The 27,925-nt window shown below is 39.7% G+C and overlaps 1 protein-coding gene across 2 annotated transcripts in view; it reads right to left on the reverse strand.

Annotated features, from left to right (window-relative positions):
* ccny (cyclin Y) overlaps positions 1–27,925 on the reverse strand; it is a 46,018-nt gene that overhangs the window by 14,891 nt on the left and 3,202 nt on the right. For both annotated transcript variants that reach the window (XM_080865762.1, XM_080865761.1), the window contains exon 2: positions 1,120–1,194. In XM_080865762.1, the coding sequence (XP_080721888.1) occupies positions 1,120–1,194 (75 nt within the window). The remainder of the gene's footprint in view (positions 1–1,119; positions 1,195–27,925) is intronic.

A 27,925-nucleotide genomic window follows, 5' to 3' on the forward strand; every position in this document is an offset into this window, starting at 1 on the left:
GCAGTTTGAGACCACACAGAGGGACTGTTCCCTTAAAGGGTCCAGCCCGAACACACAGTAAGCATAGTGTTACCTGCCTACCAAGCACAGACGTATACATGCTTACCTCTTTTGTTGGGCACAGCAACTGAAAAACAAATGTCCAAGTTGTCTCCATGTTTATGACACAGATACTCACAACAGGCATTATTATTAAGTGCGTCAGTAATTCATTTATAGCTGCTGGGAGTGATGAACACAGCAGCTCTCACATATGTTAGGACCACAATGCTGTGTATTGATATTTAATAACAGTATGAGAACAAAGGCCAGCAGACTTTCACATAAGAGCCTGACGATGCTAATACAACACTATCAGCACCTAACACCGGATCTATATAACAGCCTTCAGGTGACAGACTGCTCAGCTGAATCAAAAGCTTATCATCAAAGCAAAGAGATTATGTCTAAACTGGGAAATAATCTAAAAAGCTTCACATTTCAGTTGATAATAAGACATTCCTGTCATTCTAGAGGCACCCGACTGCTACAAGATCAATCTTTGTGCCTGCTAAGGAAGATCAAAACACCCCAGTGCGTCTTCAAAAATCTGACATGAAAGCAGACGGGACAGGGCTCCATCTAGAGCTTTTATGTTGGATAAAAGCTTGCTGGTCAGTGGTACTTGTGCTGATATCTGAAGTTCCACCTTCAATAAAAACAGCTTGCTATCTCAAAAAGTGGGCATATGCTACAGTCACCTCTTTGCTTGGTTGTCCATGATCCACCTGCAGTGGCTTTGCACCTACCACTGCACAGCTCACTGACTTTGCACAGAAACTCCAAGCATGTCCACAAGCTGCTTCCTCATTTTCAAACAAACCGGAAGACATTATCCTTTACCCACAAATGTAACCCTGCATTATGCTATCCTGGCTTCATCCAAGTAGATCAGGTGTACACCTAATGGTGCGTCACTGATTACGAAAACACATTTATTAAATTTAGCTCTTCTTCATTGTAGATTAATAACAATCATGACACTCCAAATACTCTTTTCCCTCATTTAAAAGTCAGTGAAGAAATTTCAGAGAGATCTGAGATTATTAAAATGTGACAAAAGAAGAGAGCACAACTCACCATCAGTTTGTGACTTGCTGAGGAAAATGGTGCTGGCGCGGGGATGATCTGAGGGATTGTACTCCATGGGAAGATCTAAATACAGAGGAAGGAAAACATAAGCCTCAAAGAAAAGCAGCATTTAAACTGATTCAAATGATTTAATCCCAAATGCAGCTGAAAAATAAATGCTGTCAGGAAAAACAAATTGTTTAAGCTGTTAGAGAACTTGTGATGTTCTTTTGATAAAACTATATTCAATATCATATAATCATCAGGATGACGGGTACAACTTAAACACGCTGCCGGATACAACCTTTAATTTTGAGGTTATAAATGTGGGACTGGCTTCACGAGTTAACCACCTCTCGTCTAATGGTCTGAGCTAAATGAAAAACATATCTGTCAGCTGACAGTTTGCTGCACCAGCGCTGTGTAAACGGTGGTTTGTAAATCAATGCACTAAGCAAACACAGCAGAAGGCTATAGATTTGTACTGAATCATCTTCTGTGCGCGCACACACACACACACACACACACACACACACACACACACACACACCACCTAGAACCCAAAGATCTGAGAGGAGCTGGCAAGAAAAACTGCAATAAATGACGAGCACAATATCATTCAGCACTGTACAGCTGATAAAAATCAGCTGCTGAAACCTGCTTTGTACAACATTCATCCTTTGGGTATGACACTAAGTGCTTTGTACACTTATCCATCAGAGGGTGTCTGAATGTTTCAATGAGGCTTTTTTATACAAGGATCAAAAGAAACAGTCCTAACTCTGAAATATGCTTACTTGTTACATTTGTTTTAATGGAAAGTAGCCCAGGTATTTATTTCTGGCAACCCATTACAAATAATGTGTTTTAATAGAGGACATGATGGAAAATAATCTCAGGCTACTGGGAAATGTAAAAAAAAAACGAAACAAAACCCAAAAGGCACCGATAAACAGATGAGTAAAGTTGGCATTTAGAATACAACCTGATTTCATTTCTAATTTTTTATGTATTTGTACTTGATTTGCTTTTATGTGTTGCTGTAAATATACTGCCTTCCCTTGCCAGATGTGTCTGTTTAAATCCAGTAGCAGCTACAGAGCCTAGCATATGGCTGTTATGCACAGCTACTGAATGAATATATCAGTATCAATTTAGTGTCCTAGTTCCTTGTCCCAATTACATCCCATAGTCCCAGACATGCTGAAACGTGACATTTTACTGCTGAATTATAAACAGGAAATGTAGAATTCGGAGCCTGCAGACATAATAGTTTCTGTGGTTAGTGCAACAGAGAGCCACTGTTGTTTGAACAGCAGACTTTTATTTGATCTAAGGTTGATTTAATGGTGGAATTTTCTGGTGACCTGTAATATCCGGCACTAGCTTAGATGAAACCATTTGTTGACATGACTTCAGAATCTTTATTGTGCTCTGGTCTAGGTTAAACATTTACTCTCAAATGTTACAATAGCCTGAGGAAAAATTAATGATAATGTCACACTAACATTACATCGACACTGCCACGCATTAAACTCTGAACCAGAAAAGAAACAAAACTAAAATTCAATGCAAACTAGCAGCGTGGGGTGGTTAGCCAACGAGCGGCTTCCTGGCCTCCTGGATGATGTCAGTGCAACAGGAAGGGTCACAAAGAACCAACACCCAGACAGACAAACGCAGAGAAAGAGAAACTGATGTCAAGAGACAGGCAAAGAGTGAGAAGCTGATAATGAGAGAGGAAAGGGCAACGAGGGCAAGAGAGCAGAAAAATGAAGGGATGAAGATGACAGATTTGAAACATGATTGACAGAGAGAGAGAGAAACAGTAGTAGAGAAAATATAACGAGTGAAGGTGATGACAGGGGAAGCATTAGTGGAAAGAAAGTGAAAGGTGAGGGAGAAGAGTTTTGCTTGCAACCAGGGGTCTGTTCTTCGTACCTCGCTTACTACATCCAAGATCAAATCATCGCGCCAACTTTGAGCTCGCTATTCCGGTTCTCCGAACACACCTGTTGTTGACGATTAGTATAGCTGGATGAAGTAATGTGAGATCACTGGGTGGCATAACAGGGGCTACGCATCGATAGTAGAAACACTGATCGGCAACCCTTTGATTGGTCGGCGAAAATGTCGAAGGAGCGCGCTCAGTATTTTTCGGCAGCAGAGCAAGAACTCTTGATTGAGGATTTCAGGAGTTTCAGAGTTTAATTAAAACGCAAGGGAACACTGCAAAGGCTGCAAAAGCAAGGAGAGAGGGCTGGCAGAAAGTTGCTGACAAATCAAACTCGTAAGTAATTTAATAATTACTTAATTTATAATGGATTGGATTTATATAGCGCTTTTCAAGGTACCCAAAGCGCTTTACAATACCACTATTCATTCACTCTCACATTCACACACTGGTGGAGGCAGCTACAGTTGTAGCCACAGCTGCCCTGGGGCAGACTGACAGAAGCGAGGCTGCCATATCGCGCCATCGGCCCCTCTGGCCAACACCAGTAGGCGGTAGGGTAAATTTATTATATTACACTATATTATATTATATTATATTATATTATATTATATTATATCCTCTTTCACATTAGAGCCACAACAGGACCCACTAGAACATGGGAACAAGTAAAAGTGGAATATAAGAATATTCTACAGAATGGTAATATTTATCACTTATATTGCTTTTAGTCTCTTGAAAAGAGACCCTGAAATAATCTGTTTGTTTATAACAGCAACCAAGAAAAGGGCAGAGCAAAAAAAGACAGGTGGCGGTCCTGCACCCCCTCGTCAACAAGTTGGTTAAGTAAATAATATCCTCACGGGAAAATCGATATCTCTCTATGAGCACACTGTCGCGCTGAGCTAAAGGATCCTGTCTATCCCGCAATATACGCTGAATTCTGAGGACTCTCCTTATCAATCTTGCACCTTCCGCAATGGGTGGCTCGCGTATACGGACAGGACACGGCTGCGGCAGACTTCCCAAATCCACCTTCGCTTTTATAGCCGTGGTCTCTCATCTTGATTACACGAAGTAATTTACTATTACTACTCTAAAATATGAATTACATCTGAAATAATCAAATACATGAAATAGAATGATTAATAGTACATTTCCCTTTTTTTTGGGAAATGACCTGTATGTATCTGTATGAAATCAATAAAAGAATCAAGTACTGCATTATCTTTAGTTACATTGATAATATTTATTTATGGACAAACAGTGGTAAAATATCGCTGTTGCTTTTGTATAAATGAAGCGGACATACCTGGGTGGCCGCGATCTAATCCTGTTTACATAAAGTAATCCTGCTCCCGAGCAGGTTTACGCTTACGGATCTGTTGCTATGACAGCAAGTCCCGGATGAGCTTCGGAGAACCGAACGATCCAAGATCACGCGAAATCGTCAACAATCAAATCCAGCTAACCTACTTAGCCAGGTACGAAGAACGGACCCCAGATCTCGCTGAGTCTTGTTGGTGTAAAGCTTTGGTTTAGTGTGCCATTAAAAACACCATGCAGTGATAAGTACAGCTGAGATCACAGAGGCTCTCTGCACAGCAGCTTACACATGCAAGCCGCTGCTATTGTCTACAAACTCTTTTGAACTTTGTGTTGGAGAGCCACTTAAAGAGCCTCAAAGGACACACACACACACACTTATATATACACACATTCATACATATATGTGTATATACACACACACACACACACACCACCATGATGTAGGAGGTAGTGACAAGCGATGCTGAATAAAAGATGGGTGTGTGGGAAGAAGCAGCACTGGAGGAGAACTTAAGGTAGGTTAATGATGATGCACAGTGTCTGAACGTTAGTGATGGAGAAAGTAAGCATGGAAATCACAGCTTAATGACACAGTATGATTGTGACAAAATGCCCAAATGCTCTAAATCTCTGTAGATTTAGATTTAATTTGTGGCGAGGGTCATACACCATTTCTTTTATAAATTATTACATAATGCAATTTATAAATATCTCCCCTGGAAACATTTTATTTGCCATCTACTTTGTGATGGATAGCCATGCAATATATTCAGCTGCCTCATACTGCAGATAAACTCAAAGCAGCACTATCAAGTACTCCAGTGAGCATGCCCTGGAAGGGAAAACATACAGGAAGGCATAGAGCTTGCTGGTCAGCAGTGGTTGAACATTCAAACTAAGAGTGCAACACAAACTGGAAACAGAGACCATTCACCTTTAAAACAAAAGGTGTGACTATTACATGGTGTTGGTTTTAGATGTAAGGCACAAGGTTTACCCAATGAAACCCATCACTATTATTTCCTTTGGTGAACGACAGATGATAGGGGGTCACGAACCTGTCTTTAGGCCTGTGCAGCCGACAGTTGTTTGCTACTCTGCAGGTGCCTATGTAGATCGCAGATTTATTAACCTGTGATGCATCATTTGTACTCATTGATAATTGCATACCTGCTAGGCATGCAACAATTACTTGTACTTTGTACTTGCACTTTTTATATTTCTGCTGTATAGAACTTTGGTCAGGCATGTGTTGTTTAATAAGTGCTATATAAATAAATTATGGCCTCAAATTTAAAAAAAAAGTTTAGTTGGAATCCACCCACTTTGTGTTGCCAGCACTTATTTAAGTTGTCTCTGTTTTAATAATGTGTCAGTTCAAGCCTTTCCTCTCTAATTAGCTGTTGTGATTCAGGGTATATGACATTTTCTGTTGTTTCTGTTTTTGTTTGTATTTTGCAGCTGTTTCCTTTGCCCTCATTCACTTGCTAAGCCTCATTACCAGGAGTCACGAAGGAGGAAATCTCATAGGTCCAGTTAGTGTATGAACATTTGGCACCATTTTTTTAAGGATGGATCACAGTGGAAGCAATATAATATCACACACTTTGATCATCTAAAACACCTCAGTTACTGAAGTTATGCGTGCTGCAGTAAGAGGTGTTGTTTTTGTTTTTTAAAAAAAGAAGGAAAAAAAAATCAGAGCCAGGGTGTGTCCCCCTCAATGTGTGGTCATTGACCCCTGGCGTGAGTCCACCCTATTTAAGTTCTCTCCCCCCATTTCTCCAACCTGGGGGAGACAAAAGCAACCCGGCTTCCTGCGTTTCAGGAAGTTGAGAGGAAATGAAGCAAGGGGGTGGCGGTTACTCATTGTTAGCAATGCAGCTGAACAAAGAATGGTGAGAAGGTCAGCGTGTGGATTTAAGCCATGCATGTATGAAGCTATACCCTTACATTGTACAGAATACTGATGGAACACAACTAACATGGAAAGATGAACACAAGAAGAAAAAGGGCACCAACAAAGTCGCGCCTACTGCCCCTCCCATTTCCCATTTGATAACTGAATACACTTCTACAAGTTAAAGTGTGGTCATATTAGTATATGACTGGCTGATTTTATGCTACATACCTACTGGATATAGTATTGACTCTGAGAAATAAAGTTTCCATAGTCTAGCACGTATAGTAAATTAAAGCTGTCTTATTATATTGTCTATCATATATTAATACCTGTATGAATTTTTATAAAAGCATCATATAATGATATCAATGATATCATGCACAACAATCAAAACTGTCTAAACATGCTGACAGTGAGAGCCACATGTCGGCCACCAAAGACAATTTAACAAGAGAGCTATTTCAATAACTTCTATAAAAGCACAAATCTTTGCAAAATATACAAGAAAACTGTTCTGCTAAAGTCAGAAACAACAAACTTGTTCACTTGAGGCAAAAAACCCAGCTTTGAGTATAACCAAGGTATTACCATACGTGAGGTGGAGATGGATGGTGGAGAAACAAATGACTCAACCAAGCATCACTGGAGGACTCGCTAGTTGTACTCGACATGACAGGAAGAACAAATGATGGATAATTTGGAATTACTGATTTGGTTACATGGTGGAAAATCAGAAGCCTGACCCAAGAAAGAGCAGAGTTCCAAGATAAGTTACTTTAGTTATTACTTAGGGAAAACACTGCATAGGCTACTTTTGTGATTACAGTTGACTTATGCTGTCTAATTGGTATTCATAGTTTTCAATCGTGTGACCATTCACTGCCACTCAGCAAAACTACTAGTCTGTCAAAGCGGCTAGTAGTGGAGAGTCTTTAGTACTTCAGGAAAAAGAGGGATTTTTTTGTTTGCTTGGTTTTCCTCCCTGTCTTGAGCAAAGACTACTTTAATCATCATTTAATCTTGATGCGTAAATAACGCTGCTGTGGGAGGTGAAGAACAAGAAATTGTTCATTGTTAAAGCAAAAGTAAGTGTTACCAGTCTAGCTTAAACAAACTACCAAACGTAAATGTTATATTTTGTTTACTTGGGAGGGGGTTAATTTAAAGACCATAACACATGCGCTTTCTTTTAATAATAAAATAAATACTCACTAATTCAAGGTTGTGCTAATAAACTGATCAGGAAGGCTAGCTCTGTGGTCGGCATGAAGCTGGACACTCTGGTGACAGTGGCAGAGAAAAGGACATTAAAGAAACTGATGGACATTATGAACAATGCTGGGCATCCTCTGCACACGGCCATTAACAACCAGAAGAGTCTGTTCAGTGACAGGTTGCTTCTCCCCAAGACAAGAACTAACAGACTTAAAAACTCCTTTGTCCCACACGCCATCAGACTGTTTAACTCCTCTCTGGAGGGGAGAGGGAGGGGAAACAGGAGGACAAAGGAGGGGGGAACAACTAAGCTGTAGTGCCTCTTCACCTCACTGTACAATACCTTGTGCAATACTTTTTGTAAATAGTCAACAGTGCAATAGACTCAATACTTGAAATGTGCAATTCACTTGTATTTTTATTTTTTATTCCTATTTATTCTATTTATCCCCTTTGTATATTTTATTTATATTTGTCTCTGTATATATATATATATATATATATATATATATATATATATATATATATATATATATATGTGTGTGTGTGTGTGTGTGTGTGTGTGTGTGTGTGTGTGTGTGTGTGTGTGTGTGTGTATATATATATATATATATAACAATTCTGTAACTGTAACTTCGGTCGTTGCTGTGCTTTTTGGAAGTCGAATTTCCCAGAGGAACCCACCCGAGGGATTAATAAAGTTCTATCTTACCTTATCTTATCTTCCTCTTAATTCGGAACCAAATTTATTGTTTTGCAGGATATTCAGAATGTTTTTATGCCGTGAGCAAGATGATCTGTATATACTGTGCACTAGTACACTATTCTCACTACATGCTCCCCAGAGTGGTCACGAGGAAGGCTCCATCCCCTTTGCTGGTTTTTGGTTGCCCAGCTCCAGATGGTGCAGCGTGGTACAGACCAGAGAAGACACAGTGTCAAAAAGAATCCAAATGATGAACTGAATGATGATGACTGCAGCATAAATAACAGTTTGTGAATTGAAGGAAACCACTTGACTCCTACTTTGTGGGGTGGCTGTAGCTCAGGAGGTAGAGCAGGTCACCCACTGATCGGAAGCAGTGGCGTGTCTAGAAAATTTTTGTTGGGGGGGCCAGGTAGGGGCACAGATTTGGAGAAGGGTGGCAGATGTAATTGGCAGATAATGTTAAAAACAATTCTATTAACCATAATTCAATAACCCTGTAAACCTAATAACCGAATGCGCTTTTAACTCTTATTAGAATGAGATTTTAACCACTACGGTGCAAAGTTTTTAGATACTGCGTTGCTAAAGGACAAGAGATACAATCAGTGTTTTGTCAGTGTTTACTCAGCATTCAAGGACAGCAATATTTGCATAGTATTTTTACTGACATATAGTACACATATGTTTTGGGCAAAAACATTTTTTAATATTAAAATATGAACATTTGTAACAAACAATTGACAAATTAGCCAATGCAAAACTTTATCTGCCTGTTAAAAAAAGAAGATAATCTTCTCACAAACTGGTGTTTGATTGTGAAACAGGAAAAAAGTGGGGAAACAACTGAAAAGACTAACATTTGAATAAAACCTAAAGGCAAGTAAATACTTTCTATGCTGCCTTATGGTAAACTTTGGTAATATTGATAAAGAACAACACTGGCTGATGATGAAATCCAGTCAGCTGGCATGGTGACACTGCCAGTATTAACCTGCAGGGCTGGACTGGGACAGAAAATCGGGCATTTTGACTAGAGACCGGCCCCCCAGGTATTAAAGCCATAAAGCCTTTGACTGAAAACAAATGCTGTTGTGACAGTGATGTACAGTCTTGTTGGTATATGTATGATTTCTATACATTTTACGTCAGATAAAAACTTTGGTTGTAAGATTTAGATAATTATTTAATAAAAGCTAGATATTTAAATTGAGAATAAGAAAGAAAAGTATTTCTTTGTGCCCCACCTTTCCCTGTTAATGCCCTACCTGCCCCCTGGCAACACTTTGCTAGACCTGCCCCTGCACAGTTACCAGCTGTCAGCTGCTTAGAAAAGGATGCTGGTGTTATTTGTCTCTCAGAAACAGTTCATAACTTCCCTTCAACTCATTCATGTCACCTAAAAGGTAAACCTGTTTCTCCATCACAGCTCTGATGATTCAGTAAGGACATCTCCTGGTTTCATCTTCATGTTTCCCTCTCACCACATATCCAAACCGACATCATGACCAGCAGCTTTACAGCTGTGGCTCCAGCAAACATCAGCTGATACTAGAAATTAATATTAAATAAATTCTAACAACAGCTGATCAAGCTTAAACGTGCTGCTGTTGTTTAGCGCGACATCTGCTGGTTTCCTCTTTCTGGCACAAAGTGGGCGATAAATAAACAAGAGAGACGATCAGCTGATCATTGATCAGTTTCATGATTGAAGTAGCAACAGGAGAGGGAGGGGGGAGAATGAGAGAAGAAGAGGCAGCTGTGCAGCGTAAAGACAGAATAAATCCAGCTTTGTGTCTTTTTCCATTCTAGCTGAAGTTCGGGACAAACTGCGTCTCTTCTCAGCTCAATACGAAACGCGTAATATTTTCTCTGATTGAGGGACCATTCCATTTTTTTAAGGAGCCGTTGGCAACTCTACTAACTAACCTTATGAATAAAATAAAGTTCACTATCAGTAACATCATAGCACCCACCCACCTAAAAACTCCATCAAGCTGGCTAGAACGCAGTACGAGTTATTGCAACTGACAGTAAAAAGTCAGCACAACGAAAATAAACTCCACCTAAACTTAGTTTATATCTGACCCAGATAGACTGCAGCTCATAACTTCTTACCTGAAGTTCAGTTCACCTGACACTCGGACTGGCGGCTGCCTCGGGGCTCTCCTCCTGCCTCCCCTTCCCTCATCCACCTGCTGGCCTCTGTGGAAGCCCCGCCATAGCCACCACCAAACAACTGAGTCATTTTTACACATCGACCTGCATCTGGCCAATCCACCACCTCTCATTGTTCATGCCATTACAAAAAAAAATAAAAAATAAGTCACCGGGCACATGCCCGGTATGCCCGATGGCCAGTCCAGCTATGTTAACCTGCAACCAAATCTGCAGCTCCATACAGCAATGTTACGACTTAGATTATATCTTATAACTCATAACTCTTATGTTAGCTCCCCTCTGTAGCATACTGTCAGAAATATTCGAGGGCTGCAATAATTCTTTAAGTGTTATTTTTTTCCTTGGTATTCTAATTTCACCGAAGTTTACTAAACTCAACAAACTTAATATTACTTACCGGGACATTTATTCTGTCCTCATTTTCTTTCACCGAAAAATTGTTTCCTGCAGTGCCGTCTTTCTGCTTGGCTCTCCTACCTTTGCTAACGTGATGCACATAGCGCAGAAGCCGATGCTGCATTCACTTACACTCGGATATCTGAGCTTCACCGTGAAAACATAATCGTACATTTGATATTTGATTGAATTTTATTGTTTTGCCTTTGGGGTGGCACCTGGGGTGGCCAGTCTGGTTGGGGGGGTGGCCTGTGCCCCCCCAGGCCACCCCGCTGGACACGCCATTGATCGGAAGGTTGGAGGTTCGACCCCAGGCTCCTCCAGTCTGCATGCCAAGTATCCTTGGGCAAGATACTAACCCCAAGTTGCTCTCCAATGCATCCATCGGAGTATGAATGTGTGTGAGTGTAGTTAGAAAGTAGGGCTGCTCAATTAATCCAATTTTAATCACGATTACGATCTGGGCTTTCAACGATCATTAAAAATGACTGAGCCGATTATTAGCCCCTCCCTCGTGCTTTACTCTCGTGCTGCTCCGTGTGGCAAATCGAGCGCACCTCTCTGCATTTCGAACACGTGTCACAACAATTAAGAGCAGCGCCACGGACCGGTTTATGCCCGACAATATTTTCATGGACCGGCCTTTAAGGTGTCGCGGATAAATACAACAAAATAAAACTAGTACCGGTACCGAAAAAAAGAAAATTTATTCATAACACACCTGAAAATACCAAGGAAAACCGAGTAAACGATAAAAACGATAACAAAATAACGCTGAAAACCGATAAAAACCCTGAAAACTATACATTTCACGAGAGCCTCAACTCTCGCGGCCCGGTACCAAATGACTCACGGACCAGTACCGGTCCGAGGCCCGGGGGTTGGGGACCGCTGATTAAGAGGACCCGAGGGAAGTTCGGAAAGCTAAGCAGAAGTTATTTGGAGAGGAGAGTGACTGCCGTTGGTTGAAAAGAGAGGTAAAAAAAACTTCAGTGGTGTGGAAACATTATGGGTTCGCGGAGTCAGACGTGGATCAAGTAGACACAGTGTGTAAACTTTGCTACGGTGTCGTAGCTGCACCACAGAGCAACACTGCAAAGTTCACTAAACATAGATGTTTACATTTTTCATTTATTTTTTATATTGCAAACATTTGCACTGTTATCAGTATTTGCACACTATTTTATATTATTTTTTGACAATCTTTAAAGTCATTATTCAATACATTGTTATTGTTAAATAAATATAGTCAAATAATCGAGATCTCAATTTCAGTGAAAATAATTGTGATTATCATTTTTGCCATAATCGAGCAGCCCTACTAGAAAGCACTCAGTATAGAGGTAGTGCTTGTGAGAATGGGTGTGACTGGGTGAATGTGGCGTGTTGTATACAGCACTTTGAGTACTCCGGGAGAGTAGAAAAGCGCTAGATAAGAATCAGTCCATTTACTCCTGTTTAACCTTAATTTACGTCAATTTACGTAACCTTAATTTTAAGCGATGTTTGCAAAGGCATCCGCGAGCTACCATGCCTGACTTTGCCCTGATAACAGAGAGATGGAGAAATCCACGAGGAGGACAGACTTACTCACACATTCACTGGACGCAGTTAGTGAATAAAGGCTTTGACGGCACATCTTAACAACACTCCTATTTTGATAAGAAAACACTGCAGACTGCAGAGAAGACATGGACTGTACGTTGTCATGAGCTCCGTTGTGGTTTTAATCTGCACCTTTGAGAAAGCATGTTATCTGTTTTGTAACATTTGGAACCCTATCAGCCTATGATACGGCAATTGTGTACTTTTAGCTCTACACTACAGGAGATAAGCTGAACAGGTCAGAGTTACAGCTGCTTTATTTTCTTTTTCTTTTCCTTTCTTTTTAAGGGAACTATCTAACTAGTGTTATCCCATCTTGACACAGTTCAGTGTCTATCATGGTTACCATCAGGAATTCCTCCAAACAAACTACAATTTACTATTTAAACACTTGATACACACTGAAAATTGTTTGGTTTAATATGCAGTTACATTTCTGGGCATCAAATTGGCCAACTCTAATATTAAAAAATTGAGGTTAAAGGTCATGAGGGTGACTAAATGGCTGAAAATCCAAGTGAATGAATAACTAATGATGAACCCATATTTTTAATTTTACCACACACACACACGCACACACACACACGCACACACACACACGCGCACACAAACCCTCAGCAGTGCCATCGCAGCTCTTTCTAACAGCTTAAATCACCCCTCAGCCTGTATCATCGATCCCCGACAGCTACCAACCTCTGTGCAGTGATGCAGACTCATCAAAGTAAAAAGAGCTGAGCTTTTATCAAAGAAAAGCCAACAGGGACAAGAAGATGAAGCAGGAAGAGTTGGGAAAATTGCACCAGAACACACCAGAAAACAGCTCTCATTTGCATGATTACAGAAAGAAAATCAATTAAAAAAAGGCTTGTAAACACGCGTCTACTCCAAGATGAGACATGTGTATACAATGTTACAAGCATTTAAAAGCGGTCAGCAGTAAGTCAAAGCTGCAGTGGCCTGATGATAAATGTAGGAAGTGTTGCCCAGCCACATGAGTGAATTACTTTGTGGAAAACAAATGCTAAGAAACAGGCTTCTTATTTCTCTTGCATGACTGTGTGAGAGTGTTAGAGAACAGTGTGTCAAGCCAGTCAAGAAGCAGTGAAAAGTATTGCTAAGCAGAATAAAAATAAACTGAGAGAAGAGAAGTGCCAAGAAAGTTGTTAAAATGATGAATTTGATGAGTTTTCACATTTAATGAGTTTAGTGCATATCTCCATTGGATTAAGAGCCCATAGCTAAACAGCAAACTGCTTTGTCAAACATAGACACAGATGTACTCTGAGCTACATGCTAATGCTATCATGCAGATGCAGTTTTACCAAGCTCGTCGTCCGAGTTGAGCTTGTTAGCATGCTGGAAGATGCAGATTAGAACTCAACACAGGGGCAGATGAGGCTGATAGGATTGTCATTAGTTTAATAGGAACTTGTTTATGAAGCATTGGTTAAAATGATATGTAATGTACCATTGGGTTCATAGTGAATAGATTAGCAAAATGTTACAGGCTGTGGAGGAGCGGTCAAGAATGTCACCAAATACCATCACAGTCAATATTGACAATTGTCAACAAGAAATCGAAGTTAAAGCAACAATAACCGCCATGTCACAAGGACTTTATACTGAGGAGCTGGCAGGTTAAAGATCATTTAACAGCATTTAATGTTGGGGTTGTTCTCACATACGGCTCAGGCAGGTAATGCCTAATTCATGGCACTGGATTTCTAAATATGGCTATGAATACAGTGCCAGCTATACAAAAAAAAAAAAAAAAAACATACCTCAAGTCTGTCTACAGATCTACATCCTGCCTTGTGGCGTTAATACATCCTGGACTGACTAACAGGAGTTAAAAGACCTTGTAAGGAATTACAAAGAAACAGAGCCTTGGAGCTCCAAGTTTGAAGACTCCATTAAGGCTGAAAGTGTACCGACATACAGATGTAGAGAGCTGCCGTTGAAGAATGGTTGTAATTAGTAAAAGCTTAAATGAAACAACCCAGGGAAGGAACAAAGAAATTGAAAAAGTGTTCCTAAAAAAAGACAACAGCACTGCAAACTCTGCAGCAAAAGTCCCAGTTTCTTTGAAAATCGCTCAATAGACGCTAGAAAGCATTTTAAATATACCAAGGACTGCAGAGACAGACAGATGGAGATTGAAACAAATATCGCAGAGGCAAAGAGCGGGTGGCTACACTCCAAATTGTTATCGACATTGCATTTAGGACGGCAAGTGACTCATATTTTCCCAGACACTCAAATCTAACAATCACATTTAATGCAATGGCAAAGCAACATCAGCTGTTTTCTGCCTATGTGTTAATTAAGAACAGGAATAAAAGCTGGAGAATCTTTGATTACATCAACATTCTGTTAAAACACTGCTGCCTACGTGATGAATAAAAGCCGTTTTTGAGCAACCCAAGCTGCTAAAGCTGCTAAAATTGCATGAAATGCTGCCAGGTGTGACTCAAACTCACATGCTCTGCCCTTTAGTTAAAAATGTAATCACAGAGATGCAATCCCCATGTCGATCACTTTCCTGCGTTGTTGTTCAATAATCAGAGAAATGTAGTTATTTAATGGCATGCTGTCATATTACACATCTAATACAGAATTTACAACCACAAGCTTCACATTTTCTAAGATGACCTGGCATTTTTCCACCCAACCTCAAAGACTGTGTGGAAAGTGGGAGATTTATTTTTATTTTTCAATGTGTTTGTTCTGTGTGTATGTAAAAGGAATAACAAGTGAGATATACAAGCACATGAGGGATATTAGGGGCTGAAGGGAACAATGGGCAGGGAGGGGACTCATTTACTCTGCACCCAGCTGAGCACTATAAACCCACCCTCCCTCTTTCTTTCCCCTCCCAACCTTTGCATCCTCTGCTCGCTGTAACTAGGCAACACTAGCTTGAAACGATTCGGATGGTAGAGGCAGGCCCATCAAAGGCAAAGACAGACAGGCGGGCTTGCTGCCTTTTTCTTCCCTTCCTGTCTTTCTCTTTGCCTTTACCACCTGCTTATACTGTACTAATTGCTGCAGACCATTACACTGCTTGCTGATGCGGTAATACAGTGCAACACAGGATGAAATCCGCAGTATGAGATCCACAGCATCGTCTTTAAGTGCAATGCAAAACTTCATATGCCTGCTGCATCCACAGAAAAACAGCAATTGGATCTCAGAAGTTCAGTTTAACTAGGTGTTTTGGGGAAGTCAGGCACTGGTCTGAAGACAGTGTCTGGGTTGAAAGCAGCAGTTGATAAAACAGTAGGAAAGAAAATCAAGCACACAGGGCTGACAGCAAAGAACTGACAAATAAGGAAATAGAAACAATAGTTGAGGATTAAAATAATCTTTATAAGCACACACACGCACACACACAGATCAGAGGTGTGGCTGTACTGAAGCACCATCTCTGCTGACACATAGGACAGATATGGCCAATTAGTGGTAACAGGATTGAAGCAGTCTAAATAAACAGCAGTCTGGGGGGACATAATGCAGATTTGAAAAAGCAATCCAAGCTAAAGTTTCTCTCTCGGTATAGACAAACTAGGAAAAACTATCTGAATGGACAATCCGGTAAATATGATACTGCACTGTAATGCTAGTGGGGTTCTAAGTATATATGTCAATTTAAGAACAAGGAATTAAAACAGTGGAAGGAAACTACTGAGCAGCTAGTACTTATCTTGCTCTTTTATTCTAAAAGCACAATGACGCTGATTTGAGATGTAACAATAGTGTGGATATGCTTTTGGCCTGTGTTTGCTGGACCTGTGAAAGCTGCTCAAGTGTGATGCATTAGCCCTGCCGCTCTATGCTCCTCAACTAATCCAAACCACTCTCTCCCTCTCTCTGTGAGCTTTATCTAGTGTCAAGCTGTGGAAGGAGCCGGGGATGACAGGAAAGCCATCTGTGCCAAGCTCCATCACACTCTGCCCGTGCTGACATTTCCACAACGCGCATGCACGCTGGAACATGTTGGAATCAAAATCCACACATACCCACGTACGACATTTGTACACAAGCATGCAACCAAAACAAACACAGCAGAGTAACTATGGCTTTCCAGTGATGCACAAAGTTAGTGGTAAACACTCGCATGTGTAGCGTGACAGGGAACCATGAACTGAAGAAGCAGTTTAGAAAATGGGCGATGAAATAAATGATAGGCAAAAATGAAAATGAGCCGACGTCAAATTAGCTGAACCACCCCACTGCAATGACCCATAACTCGCATCTGAGTGGTATATTGTCGACTGTGGTGCCTGTCAGGTGTTGGCGACATGTTGGCAGCCAAGCTCGGTTTCCAAAAGCCAATCAGCAGCATGTAATTACCTCTACACCTGCTCACACCGTAACCAACAACTCCACTGGTCCCATCTGATGATGTGATGGCTGCGAGCGCAGCTTATCTGGGCAAATCAGCCCCGATGCCACAAGGGTCACCACAATCAACAACAGCTTCATTCACTACTCTACCCTCAGAATGATCCCACGTCACGTTTCCTTCATAGGGCAGCATCATCTGACTGCAATTACTCTTACTGTCAAGTCCCATGAACACCTACTTTTCATTCTCAAGAAGGTGTCTGAAAATAATATGCTACACTGACGACACTGATGTGAAAGTATGAGCTAGACAGATGATGCAAGAGAAAAATCTGCTGATAATGACAGCTCTTCCTGTTTCTCAATTTGAGTCTTGCCTCTGTGAATAATTTAGCAAATGTGTTTTCACTCGCAACTTCTAGTTTGTTCAAGTTCTCACTTTATTTAAAAAGACGGGTATTTATTTTGAGATTAATTTAAAATATGTAATACTGTACTAACCTGCAGAGGAGGTCGACCAATTTAACTTGTGAAATGAACCAAGGGAGTCGCTTTTCTTTTAATGCCTCATAAAGAACATCTAACAGCAGCAGCAGGTGTTGAAGTCAGGCAAAGTCAATTTATTTATACAGCACATTTATACACAACACAGCTGGAAGGCTGATCTAATGTGTTATGAACAAACATCTGAATTTGTGTATTTCCTCCTGCTTGGATTCCATTTCAGTCATGCGGCTGGTTAAAACTGGAAGAAAAAAAAAACAGGCTGATTTTCTTTCTAAAAATGTTTAACCACGGGTGTCAAACATAAGGCCTGGGGGCCACAATCGGCCTAACAAAGATAGAAAATCTGAGGAAGTGCATAGATTTTTTAGGTTTTACAGTTTCTTTTACAGGTAACCTTAAAATCAAAGCGAGCTATATGTGGCCCACGATGTAAAACGACTTTGACACACCTGTGTTAAACCATGTACATATGCCCGTTATCACTTTTTGTGCTACAGAAGCACTTTGGGGGGTTAAGTGCCTTGCTCAAGGACATTTAAAACAAATAAAGAGGAAGATTAAAAAAGGCTTGAGGTTAATTTTAGGTCTTTTTTATTATAGAATATAAAGAATGATGTAAAGATTCTTGCTGTTGATGCGCTCTTTCTTTAAATCAACACAAACAGACACTGTTTTGTCTTCACAGCTTTTCTAATAATTCAAGTGGCCTGTTGACAGCTATCCCCAAAAGATCTCTTAAGCCGCCGAAACACCACATCTAATGTCGCTGCGTGGTAAAAGCAGCAGTTACACCAAGCAAGCAGACACACAGCATTATTCAAGCTGATTCCTGATTCTAACATTCAAAATAACTGGTAGGGATCTACAGAGACACCGGCCACAGGCAGTTCATCTTGTTTGGTCATCCTGCTTGCAAGAGCCACACACTCTTGACAAGCTGGACGTGTAGAATACACTCCAGAATACAGAATGAGGACCTGGATCACAAAGGTTACCGGCATTCCCACGCCTCACTACCCAGCCCTCTTCCAAAAGCCCCTGCTTAACATTTTGACAGCAAAGACGGAAAGAGACAGAAAAAAAAAAACAGCCTTTAGGCCAAAATTGCAGCTTAATTGTTGAGTTTATTTTTCTCTCAATCAACACCAAGTTGGTCAGATCAAAATATTCAGGCCCAGTGGAGCATCAGGGCTGCCTTCGAGCAGACCTATTTAAAACTCTGCGCGCACATGGTTGAACCATGAGTGCTATTTTAACAGGTCTTCTGCCCACTGGCCTTTATAAATGATGATTTCACATACACATCTGGCATTTCCTTTGTCACTTTTTTTTTTCTTTCCATTAGATATAAATGATTTCACTAACCTCAGGCTCAAACAAACTACGGATAATTTTTACATTTACAAAATGTTGCTGTAAATTTAAAGAAATTCCTTACTTTTTGTTATAAAAAGTGCACTTGTGAAATTAAGCAAAGCACTTTTTTTCTTTTTCCAATATCTGGTAAAGAAGTAAAGTCCAGAGAAAACCAGAGTTAAGTAATATGACCTTTGAATCTAACAGTATTTAACCGACTAAACAAATACCTCAAATTATTTCATGTACAGCAGCACCGAAAGTCCAGCGAGATCCATGAAGAGACACGTTCTCGTATTTTAATGAGTGCTCCTTATCAGAGATCCAGAATCTTGCTCCCTTCCCTTCATCAGAAGTGGCAGAAAGCCATTACAATGTGAATCTCTCTGGGGACTGCAGTGACTAGTTCATTTGTGGACAGTAAATGTGTCTTCCCACTAGAAAGCCAAATCAAGCCAACCGGGACACCAGAATGAGATTGTCACAGACAATTGGATTTTCATTAACAATCTGTGAATCAGTTAATTTGTTTCTAAAATGGAAATTAAGTCCCTCTGAAATGATTTGTTAGTCCTTTAGGGAAATCACTGGCTTGTGCCCGCAAAAACAAGAAGTTGTCAAGCAAATGAAGAGTTTCTTGCAGGCTGTAATTGTCAGTGTCTTAAAGCAGACATGATTCAAACCATCCCCACCAACAACAGCCACTCAACAGCTGATGCAGCTTCTTTGCTTCATCAAAAGCACATTTCACGTCTGGCTCCTATCTAAAAAGCTGAGGCTGTCCTGTTAGTGCAGCAGTGTGCCTAAACACAAGTAACTAACAACAATACAGAATTCCTCCCGAGATATGGTCCAAAAACAGACACTACAACACCGATGAACACGGCCTTTAACATGCCGGTTCCCAAGTACAAAGCTGTGTGAAGTCTGACTGTGACAATTTGCACCAATGTGAGAAAACCCCAGGTAACAGAGAGATGAAATCACAGCTAGTGAGTGTTTGTTCTGTGTGCTGCCTAATGCACAGTCTGCCCAAACAGCACCATCACCTAAACAAAACAGCGAGAATGACCAAATGTAGCTGCGTGCTGCATGTTGCATTTGACTAAACCAGTTTCCTTTTGTAACTGTGCTGACTGGTGATTAGGGAAAGAGAAATCAATACTGACATTAAACAACTGGCAGAAAACGACTTTAAGAGGTAGCAAAATATTATTTACACTGCCAATTACTGACCCACTGTGGCATATATTTCATGAAAAAGGTCCTATGAAAACTTAATTTCAGAAATGAAAATGGATAATTGCTAAAACTGGATTCTAACAGTTGTGATTATTCTAAATTAAAACAGAGTGCTATAATACAGTGTGGGATCAGTTCGTTCCAGAGATTTCTGTTGGGCCTAATTACTTAAAATGTTGAATTGTACAATGAGAATGTGATTAAACGTTAGAGCTACTCATCAGAGAAGATGAGAATTACACAATATTGATGCTTGCTGTAAGGAATCAGTTCGGTAAGGAGTGGGTAATATTGATCAAGACAACATCGTTTAACACATTTTCAAGTTTCACTAGCTTTGGTCTCACTGTACATTTCAAAACAAGCCTAACTAATACCTAACTCTCCATCTAGTTGAACTCTTTTAGACACAGGCTAAGGTGCTTGGAAAGAAAGCGACTGGACTTTAAGTTTCATGAAGATGTTTCACCTCATCTGAGAGTTCCAGGTATTTAAACCACAGAGGGTCACTGATCACACCTCCTCACATGAGTCAACCTGTGAAAAGGAGTGGGTCATTATCACCAGAGACTTCCAAGTGAAACCATTATAACACCTTGCCTCACCATATCATGTGACCTATTAAGGTCACCTGTAGATGTGAGTGGAGGTTGAGGCGCCTGGGAAGGGATCTCAAAACTGCATTTTAGGGGGCAGACAGTTGGTGTCGTAACCACGCCCTCTGTTCAAAGATGGTGACAGGACGTGGTGTTTAAAAGTAAGGAAAATGCAAACCTGTCAAGTTAAAGGGAAGTTAGTAAGTCATTGTGGTGCTGGCATGAATGTTGCACTTCTTAAGTCAGTTTGTGTGTTTTTTCTGAGCTATATGTGAAGATCAAGACGATTTTGAACACTTAACTATTTAAAGGCTTCCTGTTTGGGAGTTGTTGTGTGGCTAACATGGAGCCAAAGATGACTATAAAGTCTCTTGACTTCCTAATGGAGGAAATTTCTACTATCAGGTTGCAGGAGAAAAGCATGCTTGATATTGTGGAGGAGGTAAAGCTCCTCTGCATCCAAAATGCAGAGTAAGGTTGCAGACCTGGAACAATACTCCAGCAGGAAAGAGGTAATGTAAAGTACTTAAATGACAAACTGTAAAATATTCATTAAACTAAACTGATTGCTGGAGGAAGCTAAAGTACTTCCTCCAGCAGGCCATCAAAAATATGGTGGATCTGCAGTTTATATCAGTAAGGAAGCTAAATAAATATTAACTGATAAATATTAACTTACGGTGAAGGGGTCAGATTAAATCAGCACTCCTTTTCGATACGTAACTGAATCAGAACAGATGACGTGACACTGAAATATATTTTGCTTTATTTTGTGCAGCATTCTTTCCTTTTCTTTGCCAAATGAACTTCTGTATATTCATAAACAAACAAGTCCAGTCGCTTTCTTTCCAAGCTCCTTAGACTACCGTGACCTGGATGACTAAGACCTCACACAGACATATAATTTAGACACATGGAAAATCAAAGGTTCAACTTGAACACTGATTTTCCAGCTACCACGATGGAAATGGACCGACAGACTAATCCACATTCAAAGTAGCTGTAAAACCCTCACACCTGTGACCGCATTACATCCGACCGCTCTGCATCGGACAACAATGCCCCTTAGCCATTTCAAACTCATGCTCAACCACAGCCTCTTTCACACTCTTATGCATCCTACTCCTAAAATCAGTGCTGAACCTGCTTTCTCCACTTAAACTTTTGTTAATGTCCTACATTTACTAAAGTGCATTTTAACAACCCACCCAGTTTGCACGAGAAACCACTTTCAATATGGGTGGAGAGGGTAACAGTGACAGCCCTGATGCTACAGAATTTAAATTTGCTTAACAAAACAAGACAAAGTGAAAGTCACATACAGCCTATCGGCCATTGTCTGTTCTTCTTTTAGTTAACTAAAAGACTGCGTAGTTATTTTGTTAGTTCTTTCATCAGGTAATTTTGTTTTTTCTGTTTAATAACAAAGGAGTGGGAGAGATGTCAAAAGGCTGCTACACCATCCACCATTATGTCCTCTTTAGCTGAATGGTCAGACAGCTCAATGTGCTTTGTGAGTTATAAAAAAGAAAAAGACACAATGTTTTTCTTTAATTAAGAAGAAGATTAACATACTTTCAGGGACTGCAAATCTGGCATTTTTTTTAGTTTTTAAGCCAAAATACAAAATTTTGTAGCTTCCTACAGCAAAGGATTCAGAGGTTGTTTTATAATCAGGTTTCATACATATTTTTCAGGGTCACATTCAAGCACTTTTTACATAGAAAAATGCACCACAGACAAATACTGGAAAAGGACATTGTACACTATACGCATATTGCACCAACTCAGAAAACACATTTCTCTTAAAAATTAAGATTTGCAAATGTGAACAAATCAGCCTGTTAGAGATATTCATCTCCAAGGCCAAATTAATAAGTCTTCGCATGAGGTATGGATGCTTCTTTCCTATGCGACAAAAAAATAGGAGACAGATTTTTTTTTTTTTTTAACTAGTTAAGCACCCACGCACCCAAAAATGGGGGCAAAAAGGAGGAGATCACGTTTAATCGGTTATAACACGAAGTCAGAAATGTAAGTGCCGACATGAGTAGTGTCCACAGAAACCTCTGAATCGCAGCTAAAATCTCATATAAACCATTTCTACAGACACCAAACAAAGCAAAGACACCAAAAAGTTTAAAGAGCAAATGCATCACCATGAATTTGTGGACAGATAATATCCATATTTTGATTTATGATTTTCTGGAGTTAAATGTGAACCGAAGCATATTTTCAAAGGTGTTATATACTGTAAAATACTTTTAAACATTAGGTGAGGGTTATAAAAAGATCTAATTTTTTTTATGTTTGAGTCACAGCAACTTTGACATAGTAACATCTGCAGTAATATGTATACATCTGATGACATCTCACAAGTGTTAGCTTTATTTGATACCAAAACTGTTTACACAGAGTTTTTAATTGCAGAGAAAATTTATTTTGGTCATTTCATTTTTGAACAGAAAGATCAGAAAACCCCTGGAGGTCTAACAGGTTGAAGTTAATTCCCAATAAAAACCAACTGTGAGATGTTTGACTACATTGCTGTCTGTATTATTGTCATAGTCATAAATGATCACCTTTAAAGTGTTTGTGCTAATAACACCATGTACAGTAAGACAGGCATGGAAAACAGCACTGACTGGAGAGGCTTTGAACAGATGACACACTCAGTTTAATTCAATATACAAGACTTTAAGAATGCACAAGCATCTACCTAAAATCTATTTATTTAGTCTATCATCTGTGATATTTTTAGGTACAATTATAATGTACCTTAAATAAACAGGCAACCTTAAAGTATGAAATATTAAAACACTTAAATTTGTATGTTGTCTCAGTGGCTGATAGTGCCACACAGGCCTCAATGTGAGTTGAAGCCATTTATAATTTATAAAAATAAACAGATTTTGAATGAAAGCACAAAAAAGTGGCTATTCTTTGTGCCCATATGGATCAGTCCCTCTTATTACCATTATTTCCTTAAGCCATAAGTTGGTTAGTTAAGTGTCAGATTAACGTTTAAAGCTTTTACTTGAGTGAAGTAACTCACATTACTGCTACTGCTAAGTAATGTTAGCTAAATTCACAGCATATTCAATAAATCCCCATGCCATAACTAAGTGCTATAATAAGGCTGCCATACTCCATCACACGCATTTCAATCATTTCTAAAGCAAGTTTAGTGCACTCATCCCCTGTTTTTTTTAGACTTTGCGACTTGTGTTATTTCTCTACCTGATAAGAAAACTGTTCGGTCAGATAGTTATTTGTGGTGAATGAAATACAATTTCAAGCACTTTTAAGCACCACATCTGAAATTTAAGCACTTTTCAAACCTTGAAAAGACAATATTACAATTCAAGCATTTTCAAGGTTTTCAAGCACCTGTACGAACCCTCTATAATGTAAGACTGTCCCAATTGTCTTTGAATCAAATCAATTAATATTTTCTGGTCAGATATTTGTTTTGATCATTATAATGCAAAACTCTTAGTTTCCTTATATGTTGCTTCCAAGGTGCCAGACATTCTCGTGATGTTGAGCAATAGTTCTCCAGACTTTACAGCTACTCTAAAGACTCTAAAACCCTTTCAAATTCTTTCTTTGGACATGAGCTGCTTTTTTCGCTGATTTTCAGTGCATTCTTGTACCTTTTCTGTTTGTTAAGTCAATTAAAACTGACCTGTGAATCATTCAATCATCCAACAGCTATCTAGGTCAAGGGACGAGGCAGTGTTACAAAAAAGACAAATTCTGTCTTTTTTCTTTAGGCACTCTGTTTTTAGCAGCCTGTCAAATAAACACATCACTTCTTCCCTATTTCTCAGTTGAATGCATGAAAAATGCCAAAGATAACACAATAGGTGATTCCCATAGAGACGAAAATGTGGCCCATCTCAGCATGATGTGCAGTGTGTCCTTAAAAAAATTTAAGGATACTGCACAGCAGAGGACAAAAGAAGAAGTGGCAGCTACGTGGCTGCGTTGTCACAAACTTGGGTGTCCACACCAACCACGTGCCCATCCAGCGGGGTGATGACATTACCTCTCAGCCTATTATGGCTAAGAGGTATAAATCTACAGCTAGAGCTGGGCGATAGAACGATAACGATATGTATCGCGATATAACTTTTTCTCGATAGAAAAATTCAACTATCGCGATAGACCTCGCCGCTCTTGTCCTCTTAAAAAAAAAAAAAAATGAACAGCCAATCCAATCCAGAGCTGAACCAATCACAGCCGCAGCGTCACGTCACGTGACTTGTTACGTACAGCACAAGTGCCAAGCCGCACATGTGTATTTGTTTGGGAAGCAGCCAGCCACCGTACCACCCGGGTAATGGAGGAAATGAGTGTGCCGACTAGAAAAATCAACCGAGCGTGACCGAAGAGAAAACAGATGATGGTTCCAATGCCGTAGAGATTGTCGAACGGAAGAGCCACAGAAGTTCCGTAGTGTGAAGGTATTTCGGCTATTTCAAGTCTGACAAAAAACAGAGTAGCGTGCACTGTAAATTGTGCCGAAAGCAAGTCTGGAAATACAATAAACTGGTGCATGCGCTACGTCCACACGTACCCCGGTATTTTTGAAAACGCAGATTTTTCTATGCGTTTGCACCTTTCGTCCACACGTAAACGGCGTTTTTGGTCACTGAAAACGAAGATTTTTGAAAACTCCGTTTTTGCATTTACGTGTGGACGAGAAAAACGGAGAAAACGCAGCGTCAAAGGTGTGCGCATTTTTTGACATCACACTGTGCGCCACGTTATTGTTTCAGTGAAATGAATTTCTACAATACTGTTAATTCTACTCTCTGCAGTGTTTAAATGCTTACATATACACACAGTTACTGTCCGTCCACACATACGACTCGGGTCTGCTTCTATGCCCCAGCTTTGTTTACTTTTTCCCACCGAGGCTTCTAGACTTCTGATTGGCCAACATTTCTGCACGGTTAGGAATCTAGCGCCACCTGCTGCTTTGGCATGTTCATAGCAGCGTTTTCCTTCATTTCTACCTTTATGTGTGGACGGGATTATTTTTTAAAACGAAAACTGAAAATCTCCGTTTTCAAAAACACCCGTGTATGTGTGGACGTAGCCTCAGTCTCTGACTGGAAGCGCTAATTCGTCATTTGGCTTTTGTCAGACTAAAGTAACTGTTAAAACTGTTTGAAAAGCTAAGCTATACAACAAGGAGAGATTGAGAATTTCCTTTTAGTTCTCAGTTTATTTGATATTGACAAAAGTTAGTCAATTTTGTCTGTTCTTCTGTAAAACAAGCTAAGATTTATTTTTAGAATTAATATTTTGTTTCTAAGTGGAATTGACAATTTAGTTTGTTTCGTTTGTTCTATTTTGAAACTTAAACGCTTTAGCGGCTGCCTTTTGTGTAGTTTGCAATATTTGCCTTTATTTATCTGAAAAAGTCTCATGTTCCTTAAGTACATCTACCCTGTTGAACTTATTATGGGAAATAAATATTTAAATAAAAACAAGCTGCTGATTATTTCACATTTTACTTGTGAGCAACGGCACATTTAAATCTTACAAATATAGTTATTTGGCTTATATCGTGATATATCGTTATCGCCTGAAATGAAAAAAACATATCGTGATATGAAAAAATCTTATATCGCCCAGCTCTATCTACAGCACATGAACAGCATCTAAAGTCACATCCTCGAGAAACATGAAAACATCCAGCAAAGCTCTGCGACAGGTTGGCTCAAGATTTGATTTGCAACATCTTAAAGCTTTGACGTGCAGTTTTTAATTATGTCAATTTTCAAATATGAATTTCTGCAATTCTGCACTTGGCATGGTTCACATGGGTATGGGTAAAATCCCTACTTAAAGTAAATCTAACATCTATATACTTACAAAAGACATTTAACAAATCAGGTTTTTAGGAATATTTTCACCTCACACACACTCAAAATAAAATAGTATCATACACCATAGATGTAGTTAGGAGACTCCCCGGGCTCATCAACCAGGCATGAATAATCCATGTCCAGATTTCAATTAGCCTGCAAGCAAGACTCATCAGTGTGTGTGTGTGTGTGTGTGTGTGTGTGTGTGTGTGTGTGTGTGTGTGTGTGTGTGTGTGTGTGTGTGTGTGTGTGTGTGTGTGCATGCTCCAGAAATAACTAATTTTAACACTGATGAGATGGACAAATGCTGGGCCTGAAGCCATTGCTCATTTACAGATGTCTGTGGTAAGTAAAATCCAAACAGGGTGAGGGATCCATCTGTTTAATCACCTTTCACATTTCTTTGAATTCTAAGAGAGAGCAAGAGGTTTAGTTTTACCGTTACTTGGTGCTGCTGAGCTGCGGTTCAACATTACAAAGGTCTCTGATCAAATTAGGCTAAAAATAGATCTGCTGTTGATTTGGAGATCCCGCTCACTATTCTGTGCAGCAATGAAAGTAAAGAAGCACATAGAGGTCTAATCATTATCTCTGTTCAAATCATGTCCTCTGTTTCCCTCTCATTTTCTTCTACAGGGAGTGTTAAGAATAACTTTTAAAAATCTAGCTCTCAGCCAGTAACAGACTTTCCATTCAGAAGAGAGGAGAAACTCATGCGTTCACCTTCTTAATTCAAAATAAATAAATAATCAGAAATATTACCTGTGGAAATGTGTGTGATGACAGACAAACTCAAGGTATTTAAAAAATATATATTTATGGTGTTTAGTCATGCTAATAAACCCTTTATACACACACACCAATGCTGCATTGAAAAAGCCACCTTTTACAGATTTTTAGAAACACATCTTTACATAACTAGTCGTGAATTTTTTTATATCAAATGCATTTAAAATAGAAACCATCTCGACTGTGTAATCTGCTCAGTAACCACACAGGCCACCAGTCTAACAACACCGGAGAGAAAGCACAAGTATTTTAACAGCAATATCCTCTCATTTGGAACCAGCTGCTTAATTACATATTACGAACTTGACCCTGACAAATCTCTGCATGGGCATTGCTATACATAATCTGCAAAACAGCCATAACAGGGCAGACTGAACATAGACAGTCTATACAGTATGATTACAAAAACCCAGCAACAGAGCCTTTCATACTTCTAAGTAAGATGTGCACTGAGGTGGTTTGTTTGCACACACAAACACACAAGAGTGTGGTCATGTGTTGTCACCACTGTCAGCAGTTTTTTTTTTTTAATAAATCACGAGCTCTGTGTAGCCAGGGTAACGTAAATAATAATACACAATACAAAGGGGCAGAGATGCACTTTGTACAGCTAAAGTCATATTATATCGAATGTATATATGTACCCGTTTCCCTGGACAAAGCTGTGATCCTGTGCAGGATACACAGATGAGTCTTGTGCCTATGGAATGCTATTATAGTTCCAGTGAGAGGGTGAAGGGGTCACTACCTAATCACTAGTGTAAATAGCCTGGGACAAACACAAATAACCAGCATGGAGTCTGCCCT

The sequence above is a fragment of the Rhamphochromis sp. 'chilingali' genome (genome assembly GCF_963969265.1).
Source record: "Rhamphochromis sp. 'chilingali' genome assembly, chromosome: 18".
NCBI classification, from domain to species: domain Eukaryota; kingdom Metazoa; phylum Chordata; class Actinopteri; order Cichliformes; family Cichlidae; genus Rhamphochromis; species Rhamphochromis sp. 'chilingali'.